This window comes from Siphateles boraxobius, unplaced genomic scaffold, assembly GCF_051911475.1.
Source record: "Siphateles boraxobius isolate OS27281-9 unplaced genomic scaffold, OSU_SipBor_1 5, whole genome shotgun sequence".
NCBI classification, from domain to species: domain Eukaryota; kingdom Metazoa; phylum Chordata; class Actinopteri; order Cypriniformes; family Leuciscidae; genus Siphateles; species Siphateles boraxobius.
In genome coordinates, this window is record NW_027509141.1 from 7,535,969 (window position 1) to 7,550,439 (window position 14,471).

The 14,471-nt window shown below is 36.6% G+C and overlaps 1 protein-coding gene across 2 annotated transcripts in view; it reads left to right on the plus strand.

The window, feature by feature from the left end:
* Positions 1-642: 642 nt before the first annotated feature.
* Positions 643-14,471, plus strand: part of camk1b (calcium/calmodulin-dependent protein kinase Ib) — a 75,414-nt gene continuing 61,585 nt past the window's right edge. The window contains exons 1-2 of one of the 2 annotated variants that reach the window (XM_077202641.1): positions 643-801; positions 11,191-11,301. In XM_077202641.1, coding sequence (XP_077058756.1) covers positions 11,216-11,301 — 86 coding nt within the window. In that variant the 5' untranslated portion in view covers positions 643-801; positions 11,191-11,215. Of the gene's footprint in view, positions 802-4,456; positions 4,716-11,190; positions 11,302-14,471 lie in introns of those variants that run through there. The other variant, XM_077202640.1, reaches the window with a different exon arrangement.

Below are 14,471 nucleotides of genomic sequence, written 5' to 3' on the forward strand. Positions count from 1 at the left end.
ATATATATATATATATATATATATATATATAGAGAGAGAGAGAGAGAGAGAGAGAGAGAGAGAGAGAGAGAGAGAGAGAGAGAGATAGATAGATAGATAGATAGATAGATAGATAGATAGATAGATAGATAGATAGATAGATAGATAGATAGATAGATATTTGAACTGACCAATGTATTTAAAGGGAGAAGGTTACATGAAAAACATACATTTTAACAATAGACGTTACATTTTAATATTAAATCCACTATTGTTTTGTTCTAAAGCCTAGTATAAACAGCATTTAATGCAATTGGTTCAAAAGTAACTACATTTTAGAAATATAAAGAGTAAGCCCTTTCTTTACTTTTTCAAGGGAAATGTGATTAAATTACAGTAATTTGAAATGCACTACTACACACTGCATATTATGCAAATGTACATATTCACTTGTATCACCAAAGACATCGAGGGACAGCAAGAGAGATTTTCTTAAACAAATGTTCCCACCAGCACATCCTGAGCTCTAAGGAATAAGGATATCAGATAATTCCAGCTATTAGATCAAATTCTGGGAACAACCAGTCAGACAGACATAACCCCGCCTCTATTACCTGATTCAGGGATCTCTGTCCTTTGATTGGCGCAGAGCTGTAGAGTGCCAGTGACGTCAGGCGCGCGCTGAGACTGGGTCAGCAGCGCGAGGAACCAGGCACCAGCAGTCAGTCACATCTCTCTGCGAGTGAGTCTAGCGCGAGCGCAAACGCGTTCATATTACAGCACGAGACGCGTCTCTGCACCTCAAACCTACTCACAGCACAGGTACCCACATTTAATCTTGTATTTCACACGAAATCTTCAGGACATCCGTGCATGATCGATAACTGCTGCTGTTTTTTTTCGCTGTCTTTTTAGTAGTCTGTAATGCTGGTTTTATGTATTGGTGTCATGTAATGTATGCATGCATGCATGTACACAATGTGCATTAAACTTTTAATATTATTAATAATGATGCACATTAATAGTAACTCTGCCCTTCGCAAATGCAGGCTGGTCCACCAGATTAAGAGCTTACAGTTTTGTATTAGAGCTGGTTGACTTTATGAGTTATCTCACTCATTCAGAGGGTGGATGTGGTTTAGCACTCTGTCATGTCTTTGAACGCACTGAAACTTTGACAGCTGATTGCTTGAAAGAAAACCAAAGGATGAAGAACAGAAACGATAAATTGTTTTAAGTTGTCATATGAGTCATCAAATGCTCTTTTTTTCCTGATAAAAAAGATGTTACTATTGTATTGAATACTCTACGAGTTTAAAACACAAAACATTTGTTGCAAAAAAATGGCTCTTTTGAACTTCCGCAGCATTGTGACGTCAGACAAATGAACGATTCAGCAAATTATCTTTTGCTTTTATCAGATAGCAAGCTTTGTTATTAGTAGCATAAAAACTGATTCGCTGACAGTCCATGTCATTCCATGTTGACATCTTAGCGGTAATAGTTTTCATAACTGTTATTATGACAATTAAATCTGTGAACACCTGCAGTAGTACACAATGCAACGTCAAAGTTGCTGGTTTGTGAACAATGCTTTGTTCCTAATATCAGAATAGGCTAACTAATAATAACAATAAGAGTAAAATATGGGAACATGGTCATATTTTGTGCTGTTTCTCGCACCACACATCCTTTTGAAGAATCCCAATGGGAGAAATAAGCAATTGAAGTTATTTTTAGAGTTGAACAGTTTGAGTGGCACATTTCAGCACGGATTGTTTATTGAACTTGTCAGGCTGGGTTTTTTTCTTCAAAAATGGCGCAGTTAAAAACGATATCTAACTCGACCACAAACTCACAGCACAGTGCTTTATCTCTTCACATTTACAAAGAAACCTTAAAGACAAAGCAGAAAAAATGGACTGTTCCATTCTAAAGGTCAGAAGAGATGCTAAAATATTAGGGATGCATCAGTATGGAATTTTTGGTTGATATGATAACCAATCATTCTTTACATCTGGAAGCCGATAACCGATATGTACACCGATAAATACAAATTTTGATTCAAATATTACAAAGCAAAAGGCTCACATACACCATAATGTCCAAGACTTATATCAAACATATAGTGTGTACATTTGGAACAGCAAAAAATATATTTTCTTTTTACAAAAAGTCATTTTTTCACCCCCAAAACTATTTGACCCAATGTAGTCTATTTGAACCAGTTAAAGATTTATTAACTTTTAAAACTCTTCTAATATATTATCAACCTAACTTTCGATAAAGATAACATAAAAATATTAAACATACAATATTTATCAGCCAATACCGATATGACCACCGATATATTGCTCATCCCAATAAAAAATGAATTTAGAAGAAAAGGGAAATAAAACTATATTACATGACTTCTTTAAAATATATGAACCCACCATACTGCACAGTTTCTGACCATAAAAGGACTAACTTAACTTCTAATAGTCTGAAACGGTGTAATATTTTGGTTTCATTACTTTTATCTTATCTCAGCATAGCATCTGTTTCTTTTAACCAGTCATTCAAGTGGTTCCACATGTGTGCTCTTTCTCTTTCAGCCTCTTAGCATTTCTTTCCTGCTTCTTGTGCTATTTCTTCCTCTTTGCATCACAGCACAGCCAATGCTGGCATCATTTAAAGCACTTTGGCTGTTTGATTCCCTCACTTGCACATTTTTAGGGATCAGACATCCCGTCGGTTTTAGCAATTAATTATATCACATGTAGTCAATAACAGTCTATTGTTTGACCAGTTGCTGTACTAGAATAGATGCAGTCTTTATCAGCTGTTGTGAGCTGCTCTGACAGTCAGAATGTGATTGTGATGTGCAGATAGACGCTTTAATGTCAGGGCCGGTTAGAAGGGACGTCTTCCTCTTTGCAAAGCCTTAGTTTGCATTGTCATCTGTGCAGTTCTGTACTAGGCTGTAGAAGGAAATAAAGTCATGCATTTTAAGTGTTCATAAACAGTAACAAAGTGGCAGCTGAACTTCCCTGTGCTTTCACATTGCATTCACTTCCCTTTAGTGTCGTGTTGAGGGTGCCGCGCTTCAGTGGAAGCCTCTGGGAGGGAAAACCTGTATATGGCTAGTCGTGATGGTGCTGTAATTAAGAGCTGAACTTTAAACCTGTCTGCAAACAGCTCGTGGATCACACACTTGATGGGTTAACTATCCCAAGAAAAACATTTGTGTATCCGTAAGCATCTCAGCCATGCTTAAAGAGAGTGCACCAAAACTGAGTGTGATTTACACAATTACACAATTTTCATGTCTTTCCAAACCTGAATGACTTTCTTCTGTGGAAGAGAAACTGTCTCAGTTTTGTTCTCCATACAATGTTAAATCAGTGAGATCCAAAGAGTTTCGGACCCCATTGACATTCAATGTATGGGCAAAAACAGTTAAAAAATTTATTAAATATCATTTATTCCAAATAATCAGGTGCAGCTGTGCTGGGTATTGATTCAGATTACACAATTTGAGTTCGATTCACAAACTCAATTTGATTCTGATCTCAATTTGATTCATTTGGATAGTTCCTTAAGGAAAAAATCTTTCTCAACTGAATCAGTATTTATACAGGGAACCCTGTCAGTTGGTACATTAATATTGGTTCAAATTAGTCCAAACTACTAATTCAACTGATACTAATTCAAATGGCACATAAGGCAGTTTCTAAATGTGCATTTTCTACTCCATTAATATGAACATTTAAACACTGTCATAAAAACGTTGGAAAGATGGCTTTCCTGAGGTAAATGTAATATTATGTGACATCGTTTACAAGCTTTTTAATGACGTCCTTCTGCAGTTGAAAGACTGATTGAACGATTACATGAGACATAGTACATTTCAGTTTCTTTCAACATACATTCTGATGTTCATTCATGTTTATTTCGTGCTGTTAAAGAGGAAGAGATGATCAGTTCTGCCGCTTGATCTCAGATTGCTACATCGATCTGTCACAACACAAGAAACGCCACAAAACGGCATTTACTGTTTACATGTCATGGTAAAATTTACATAATTTGAAAGCTGACACTTTGTTCCATATCGGAAGTGCAAAGCACAAAGGTTATTGTGATTATTGGATGACAGGCGCTACAAGTAATGTTTAGTGAAGTTTTGAAACTGATTGATTGATTATTGGGATTAAATAATTATATCAAATTGTGTCAAAATGTAGTTTGATTAAAATTATTCAGCTTCATTGTTACCATGTCTATTAAGCTCCATACGACTTAGGACATTCGCGTAAGGGAACAGACCAAAACTTGAGTTATTAATCACAGATAATCTTCCCCAATTTTCAAGAGTATGCTAATTGGTTTAATTTTAATGATCACTGATCATTGTAGGTTTTGAAACCTTATAAACAGAAAGACTGAGTCATTCCTGTAGCCTGATTTTGCACATCCTGTAGTGGAGGCCTCTTTCAGGGCTCGAAAAAACTCGTTTCGGTTACCTCTATGTGTGAATATAAGCTCTATACTTCCTGAGTTTGAGTTATGGTGTGGTTAGATAGCTCACCTTAAAAGGGGAAGCACACTTTGTGGTTATGAACGCCCATGACAGACTCTTTTCAGCACGAATCATGAATCGTTCTGAGTGTGATGTGACACTGTTCTGACCGACTGAAGGTTTAGGTGTCACTCTGTATCTCTTTTGTCCTCTTCTGAGCAGCCATGGGAAACCAGTGAGTATCTCCATCGTCTGTCTGATGAACTCAAAACATTATGAATGCTGCATGATGATCTAGATGGTAGCGTTGTATGGATGTGTCTGTTTTCAATACTTCAAGCTTGCCTTATGATTCTCCTCTTTTGTACGTGGGACCGTGGGTTAGTTTATAGCTTTTCTACAATCTATTTCCTGACCTCTATGTGGTTCCTCACTAACAAACGATGAATTGAAACCCCTTTCTACTGCTGGACCTGCATGTGTAGTGATCCAAAATACCTACCGGGCCTTTGTTATGATATAAGGTGCCTATGTATACGACTCTTAAAACTTCTTGCCCGAGATTTTGGATGCATTTGAATCTTTGGTGTATGTTCATGTTTTGCTTGCCTGGAGAGCATTGGATGAAGTTTAGTCTAACTCAGTGATGTGTCTGGATGCTTCGGTGATTCTCAACGAGAAAATAAGTTCGTCAATAGAGGGAATTGAATGTCTCTTATCTCCTTTGCATGTGTCCATGTTAGATGTCGGCCCGGTTATCACGTTTAATTCCTGCACTCCTTCTTTGCTGTTTTAAGCTTGCCATCTGTCTGTAATGCAGAAGTTTTAAGGAAGTATACCAGTCCGGTTTTAAAAAGAAATTTAATTTTCCAGCATTTACTTAAATGAACATTCTTGGTTAAATTCTATTGACAACTTTTGTGATATGCTTTTGATTACAGACGTACTCATACACTGTAAACCTGAATAAGTTGGCAAAACACAAAAAATTTAAGGCAATCATTTGTCTCAAAAAGCAATTTAAGTAAGCAGAACTGGCAGATTTTTATTTTATACTTATACAATTTAATTGTTCTTAACTTGAAATGTTTGAGTACACTAATTCATACATTTAACTTAAAATTTCATGTAATCTCAATGTGAACACTTTTATTAGTATAAACCTAGCTAGCATTAACAAGCTAGTTTGCTAAAATACTAATTTGTTAACATGTTAATATTAGTATGTTATACAGTAGCACTTGCAGCAATATAAAGGTTTCATTTGCTCTCAAATCAAGCTGCATGCACCACTTGTCAGCATGATGGTAACTATCCTAAAACCAACATTAACAGAAATTCTTCTAAATTAGCATAATAACACATTAATAATTACTAAATCACCCACTTAACATTAATCTTGCACAAAAAACATTATATTAAACTTAATTTTAGCATTTACTCTCCCTTTCGAGTGCCATCGGCAAAGCATGCTGGGAAATAGACATCCCAGCCGTTTCAGTTAAGCTTAAGTTCGTCTAAATTAAAAGAAATTATTTCATAAAACTCAAAACAATGAAACAGTTCAGTTTACTTAAAATATATCCATTCTGTGAACTTGAAAGAAAAAGAAAGTGCTAAATACTCATAAAAGTTAGTTTGACTGAACTAATTGTTTAATTTAAGTTTGTCCTACTCAAACCAATTAATTCTTTTGAGCGTTAGGGTTTACAGTGTACCTTTGTTTGAGTACGTCTTTGGGGCGATCATTGTACGACTACATTAATTTATATCTGTTTTTATACACTATGTAGCCCATTTAAATGTTGGTAGCTAATCGGATTTCTTGGTTTTGATTAGACCAACAAAGTCTTCCATGATAAAATAATTCATTTATATGATGAATGTTGAAGCAAAAGTGTGATTGCACCATTTATAAACCAATTCGGATTTCAATTATTACGGTAATGTACTTTTATGAAATCAATATTTATTGAGTCTGTTTAGTTATGCAATTGACTTGTGGTATTTCCTAATATACCACATCCTGCGGTTTATTGAAGTATGAATGTTCAGTCTGTGAAGATCCAGATCCAGCCCAGTGAACTAAAACAGAGCCTTCCATGGAAAGCTATGGTGCAACATACAAGTATTGCTATCCTATAAACTTTATTTGTAAGGAAATCTCTTTTCATTTGTTTTGTTTGTTTTTGAGTAATACACCAAAAATACATGGTGTATTATGTAAGGTGGTTTTTCAGTCTAAATGTAGAGTATAAAAAATATTTTATGTAAAAATAAAAGATTTACAAAATAACATATCCTCACATTTTGAATACATGTGAATGCTGGGTTGTTTTAACTCAAATTTGGGTAAAATATGTACAAACCCAACCATTGGGTTAAACATTTAAAAAACGACTGGGTTTGTCCATATTTGACCCAAAGATGGGTTGAAACAACCCAACATTTTTTAGAGTGTACTGTACACATCTTAATCATTATTTTTTATCATGAATTATTATTTCATAAATATCATTGTTTTTTGAGGGGTTGTAGCCAATACAATATGCAAACCTGAACTTATTTTGCACTGTCATATAAAGATCAAATGATCAGATATTTAGGAGAACTATTGTCCATGAGGGCCATAGGGTGTCCTCGTCTCTATTACATAATTTTCTCTTTTATTGTTTTACTTCCTGCATGTTTTTGCACATTGGTTGCATCACATGACTTTGTTGGTCAGACCACATTTCCCATTGCATGATAAATATTTGCTTCACTATAAAAATAACAGACCAAACATTTTCTTTTCAAGTATTTCTTTCTTTTAACAAGGCTTATTTTCTTCATCTTCATGTCAGGATAGTGATAGTACCACTCTTCATGCCTCTTCAAAATTTGAATTCAGAAATGAAAAACATTTGCATCATATAAGAGGTGTCTACAATTTGTTGAATGTATGAATTGCATGTTAATGTATTTTTGAATATAATAATGGATCAGGATAAAAAATTAGCTTCATGTCATTGACATTTGTATAAGGTGCTGGTCTATTTTCTGCGGTAACTCACAGCAAGCTTACTGAACCCGGAACATTCTTTTATGTAGGACAGATTTAGCTATGACTTTACATTTGATAGCAGAAAACTTTAAATGTTCAGATCTCTGATCGGTGTAACACGGCTGTGACATTGCTTAATATATTGCTACAGTTTTGCACAACTTCTGTTTTAGGAAAGAGGAAATGTACTGTCTCCCGATTAAGAATCAATTAACACAGAGGTTTACTGGTGAGACAGCTTTCCCTAAACACAAACATTCAAACAGTTTAGAGTGTTTACCCAAACTGAACGCCTAAACCACCCGAGATCCCAACGCAGCTGCTCTGTTAGCTTGCCATTTGGATCCAGACACACCGTGGATCACCGGGTTCCCATGGAAACATTGTCATCACATAAAAAAGAATACAGTAGACCACGTAGCTAAAAACAGCGCAGTAGATGGTTATGATTGACATTAGGTAACAAGTTTTGGCATGAACCATCACGTTCCTTAGATATAGGACACTAGTAAACTGGTTGTTTCAGTCCATGAAGCCTTGATTGTTGTCTATGAGAGGCATGTATAGTGGTTTGGATTAACAACTCTTAGCATGAAGAAATGCTTGTGTACTGACTCTCTAAATTAGACACAACAAACCCCCACACAACAGAGTTTACCCTGAAAGTGATTGCTGAAGACTTACCGTATTTGCAAAGCTGCATATAAGTTATTTTGGTATTGATCTTCGAATATCCCTAAGGCTGTTTGGAGTTAGAGTAACATTCACCAAAGCTGTTTGGTGACTTGTAAAGTATACCGTTGAAAATCAAATGGCAAAACAAAGCGGTATTTAAAGATTTACAAAGTCACACATTTGTTTTATGAAAGAGGCAAAAAAGGCTATTAATAATCTTTCATTGCGCAAAAGTATTATGATATGATTAGGAAAGACTCCAATACAGTGCGGCACAAAGCGCTTATGCGCATCCAGAGCGCAGAATGATGCGTTTGAAGCAACACAGAGTCACAGCGCCCAGCTCTTCGAGTCCGCATTGAAAAGTTCAGAGCATAAATGAAAGACATATCGATGCATAGTGTATTATACAGTATATATCTATGCAATAGTTTATTGAGCCTTTTCTTTAACAGTTTTAAATTTCAGTTACTGTGCGCGTGAAGAACAATTATAGTGTTCTCCAGTGTTGTGATCTAAGAGACACATGGTAGAAACGAATATGATTAAGGTACAGTCCAGCAACATAGTCATTTAATGCGAAACCATAGAGCTTTATCTACAGATCAAGTATAATAATATTAACATTGAATCATCTTGGAGAGAGTTTCATCGTTGACTGTCGTAATAAAACGCGACGCGCTGTTTGAACGCTGAATGGAGAATGACTGACTGCCGCAGCAGAGGGAACTTCTTGTAAACCAATCAGGTAATGGTATTCCCTTACCTTCCCAGAGAGAGAAACTTGGTGAGGCAAGCCCCTTTGCACTAATATTTCCATGCACTCGCGCTCCCTTCTGGCACGCAACTGTTCGCAGTTCACTGAATCTCTGGTACCCGCCCGGTCTGTTCCGTTCTCGAGCTCAGTTTAGGCGCGCTGCATTCTGATTGGTTTGGATTGCATACTGGGAGGTTGGAGCCGGGAGCGCAGGAAAAAAAACGTGCTATGAAGCGATTTAGAAATCGCGCATGCTCAAATCGCGATTTTATTACGATTTCGATTAATCGCACAGCCCTAATGCGATACAAATATGTACTCTAGCCTATTTTGTCTACATGAATTATAAAAATGTAAAATTATAAAACAATAGAAAAAACTAAAATCAGTTGTTACAAGTAAATTTAGATTTAAACATTTTAATCTAATTAATTACACAATTTGGTGATTAATTAATATAATTAATCACAAATAAATCACACATCGAGCTTGGCTGAGTAATTACCCCCAAAAGATCATTAAAGTTATCAGTGTTGTTAAATGAGAAAAGCATAATAGACAATAAAAAGTAGTATTAGAAAAAATATATTTTATTTGATTCAACATAGAATTTATTACACAAAAACTTTTAAGCTTCAACAGCCATGAAAGTAAATGATGACAGAATACAAAAAATTTGGTAAACTATTCCTTTAATGTGTTTTTTTATTAATGTGGAAATATGAAAAAAAAAAGAATGAAACAATACTCTAAAAAAGAAATTAAAACTGCAAATAGGTGGCGGTAAATGTCTAAATGAGTTAGTCATCGGGTCCTATTTTAACGATCTGCGCATGGTCACATCAATGACAAACTGCGCATAAAAAATAATCGCAGCCTTTGCGATTTCATAATCGAGATAAGCCAAACCGGTTTAAGCGTGATTTCATGTAGCCTAAATTGCGATTAATCGTGCAGCCCTATCTAAAAGGGTTGTCCCGATTCTCTTAATGAGTAATGGGTGTGGTTTGGGCGTAACGTGCAATAAATCAATCAGAGTCTCATCTCCCATTCTCTTTAAAAGCCAGTTGCGCTCGCGCCATGGCAGATCGCTATTTACATTTGCCAGCGGAAAAACTGAACGCTTCGAGCAGACCATCCACGGGACAGTGTACACGCGTTGTGGACCCGCCTATAGGCGCACATTACTAACGCGCTCTTTAAATAACAAAAAAAAATATTTTAGTTGCCTCAAAATAGCAACGCGCCTTACCAAACCTCATTCTCAGACCAAGCACGCTCATGGGCGCACAAATGGGCGCAAATGCATTTGTTATTTAAACAACGTGGCGCGAAACTTGAAAATGATAACTACGTCAGGCTGAAACTAGCAAAAAACACTTGCGTCGTGCCTGGCCCATTGACTTTTCACTCATTCATTCGATTCGTTCATACAGCTGATTCATTCAGGAATTAAATAAATGTCTCTCTTAATGAGTGGACCATTGAATCATTGGTTCACCCGATTGATTCGCTCAACACCATACTGACATGGAAAGAGCCTTTTTTGTTCTGGTGGAAGCTTTGATCAGGTATAGAACAGGTAAGTTAAAAAACTTATGTTAAGTCTTAAATAAAGACATGGTGAGAATATGTTAGACCTAATAATTCATTACATTTCCACCATGCTTAAGCAACTAAGGGACAAACTTTAATATTTGTCTTTGTACAAATGAACAACCAATAAAAAGCACTTTCTCTGTCAAGATATACCCATGTGGACAAACAGGTGTTGCAAGATTCTTTAAGTAACTGCGGCTGACTCAATTTACATTCTCATGTCTTATTGAAGCCTGAGTCAAAAGAAACTGGCCTGGCTGATAGTTCAGATATTGTTAGTGTGTTTTCAGACCCCTTTCTTTGAAATGCTCAAGGAAAAACTGACAGCTGGGGAGAACTTGCTGTGACATCATGGTGTCTTAATAGTAATCACAACTGACACATAGTAAAAGGTCTTAATTCATAAAAGGCACATCATGTGTCTTCATGTGACTTATAAATTATACTATAGTCATTTAAGCCTGAAGATTTCCTCATGGTGAGGTCAAGGTCCAAGTGAATAGCCCTATACGTCAAAGGTTTAAAGGATTCAGCTGAAGATTGGTTTCCGGGTAGTTTCCCTAAAAATCTTTTGGGATGTTTTGCATAACCTTTATTGTATAGTAATTGAATGGTTTCCTCTTCCTCTCTCAGTTTTTCCATCATTGACCGCAGCAAAATGCCACTGGGAGAGGATGGACACTCTTGGAAAAAGAAAACATCACACATCAAGGAAATCTATGACTTTAAAGATGTTTTGGGAACGTAAGTATAACAACATTTTACTTCCGACTCAGCAGCTACAAATATACCGCTGATGTTTGCATTTCTGCTGATGGCAGTCGTTTCTTCCTGACATTAATCATATTTATCTGTAGTCAATTATGCTACAATTTTGGGCTGAGGATCTTTTTGTGTTGACCTATGTGGGCGTGGCACTTCCCTTTGATTCCAAGTGCATGTTCATGATGTTTGTTTAGAAAGTCAAGCTTTTAATGGATTTTTAATAGGGAAAATTCAGTGTTTAGTGACTTGGCCACCCTGACGAATCAGAGTATACTGTATGTGGAAATTAGCTGTCATAACAGATCATTTACGAATAGAAGTCTTAAAGGTACAGTAGCGAATGCAGGCTTTTTATTTCAAAGGTTTTGGTGTAAGAAACCTTGACGAACATTATTTCAGAGATGAAGAGAAAATGCTGTAAATTAGGGGTGTAACGATATACGTTTTTTTACCAATCGATTACAAATCTTGCCGATGCATATTCATCGAAACATGGATTTTTTAAATCGTGAATAGTTTGTTTAGGTCAAGAATCGATTCAAAATACTAAAAATTTAACTGAGTAATGTTAATTAACTACATGTACTTACTATCGGGTTAGGATTAGGGTTTGGATTTGAAAATCAAAGGAATTGTAAAGTTTACAGTAAAGTTTAGTTTACTGACTCATTAATCAAAATCAAATCAATTCAAATCTCATTGTGAATTGGATTGAATCTTCCTGAATTTACAAAAATCATTCCTGAATTGAAAACCTGTGAATCATGAATCAATTAGATGGCATCGAATCCTGTCTACCCAAAGATACACACCACTACTAAAATATGTAGAATATAGCTATTTTAAACAAACCAGATATTCAGATTTCAACAGGGTCAACAACAGTTCCAACAACTTCACACATGTGTCATTCATATTAGTTTTACGATCTCTTTATGAACTTTTTGAAACGTCAAAGTGGTAGTTGAGTAGCTGTCAATTGAGGGACAGAAATCTCTCAGATTTCAACAAAAAGATCTTCATTTGTGTTTTGAAGATGAACGAAAGTGATGTGAGGGCGAGTAAATGATAGAATTTTCATTTTTGGGTTAACTATCCCTTTAATAAATTTGTTTAGCCCCCTTTGAAGAAACCCATCCTACATACATGGTGCTATCTACTGAACAAAATAAATGCTATTTTCTATTTGTATTTTTAACTACAAACAACAAGTCAGTTATTACAATCTTTTGAAGCGCAGACATATAACACATTCAAATTCTTCGTCCATTTTGTTTTGGACTTGATGAAATAAAAGATTGCTTTTAAGTGAGGCAAGATTAGAACCATTTGATGCGGCTCACAGGAGTAATTTGTTCAAACTACACCACATGCAAACTGTACGTTATTTGTTTTTCTGTAGCACTGTAGATTCAGTAGCGGTGCAGCACTGGCCCCAAAACATTAACCATTAACCATTTTTTAGCGTCCAAACCAGATCTGAACTAGCCTGGTTCTACCAGACTCTCGTACATTTCATTTGTACAGAGAGTCTGGCACCGCTCCATTGACAAGCGTTAACTTCCTTGTAGGCGGGTATTCTATTGAAGTCTAAAACTATTGGATCTGCCCAGAGTCACTCTATCTGCCATAACCAATCGCTGACGTTTGGTCGTGACATATGTCTTTTCCCGAACCCCGTGGGAGGATGGCCATAAACACAAAACTAAGCAAAGATTGTTCTTGCTCCGGCTTTAACTTCTTGATATTCGGCAGCGTTGCCACAACGGACCGAATGGCTTCGCTCGCATCTTTCTTATTTTGAACTACAACTCAAAATAACGCACGAGTCGACATCAACGTCATCGTTCTCAGCCACTCCCTCTGTTCGCTGATTGGCCCGGTAAAAAATTGATCGGAGAAAACCAAAGTCTACAGTGCAATCCCAGACGTAGTACTGAAGGAAAATGAAATTGAGCAGAAGTGCGTAGGAGGGCGGAGCCAGGCTAGATCTGAACAGGAACCATTCTAAATTCCAAACTCTAGACCCTCATTAAACAGTTCCACATGCTTCACTCAGAGCCAGTTTAAAGGCGGCTATTGTTAGGGCTATAGCGGGGGCTTGCTTAGATTTTGGGTGTGTGAGATGACCTTTGGCCTCTGCTCACACAGTGCGAGAGTGGGAATACTCAGGGCCCATATCCTAGGCCTGGATTCAGTGTTAATGGAATCTTCAGTGACATCATGTCTGCAGGAACGGTGTGGGACAGAGAGAAGGGGAAATTGTGCTTTCATTTATATAACTAGAGTTTTAGGATGGTCTGGTTTTCTCTGTAGGTTTAATGAGAATGCAGAAAGACATTAAACAGTCCCAGAATCCAATTGGAACAAATGTTAAAATAAGTCTGTCTTTTTTAGTACTGGAAATCTCAACAAGATTCTCTTTCTTAAGATTTCAATATTGGCTAAACTCTATTCTTAAGGTCAGTTGTGTATGTTGTCCAGGCTTGTTTGGGGAAAGATCAACAGCTCTCTACATCGTTCAACTGCGAGCTCATCGTGGGTTGGTTGTCTTGGCAACAGGAGGAGACACTTTCCATATGGACTATAACTGTTGCTATGGAAACAAAGTTTTTATTTTCTATTAATAATCTGCAGAGTAAATGTGTAAGGATCGAGAGCCTCAATGTTCAGTCTAGTGGAAAAGATTTTTGGGGGCATTTTGTCCGGTCGTGATGCTCTGCTGAATTTCCTTAGGCTTTCCCATGCATGTTTGACTTTGTGCTGCGGTGGACGGTGGCTCAGTGCTCTGAGGGATGTTACACTGATCCTCATAAAACCTCATCAACCTAAACAAACTCTTTAAACATACACTTAGCCAGCCTCATAAAATGTAGTTCATAAACTGGAGAACATGTCGATACAATGTCAAACTGTTAATGTGCTTCACCAAAACCGCTATTGATTAATTGAGTAAGTGAGAGACTCTGGAAATGTAAGTTGATGCATCTTTGAAAAACCAAAACCATTTCCTTTTGCGTGGAGTCAAATAAGCCCACTGTAAAATACAATTTATGACCATCTGGATCAAGCTGGAAGGCCATTTTGGACAAGCAATAAACCAAGGTGGTTAAATGCATTTTTCCAAAGGCTTGATTGTGTTTGTGGGG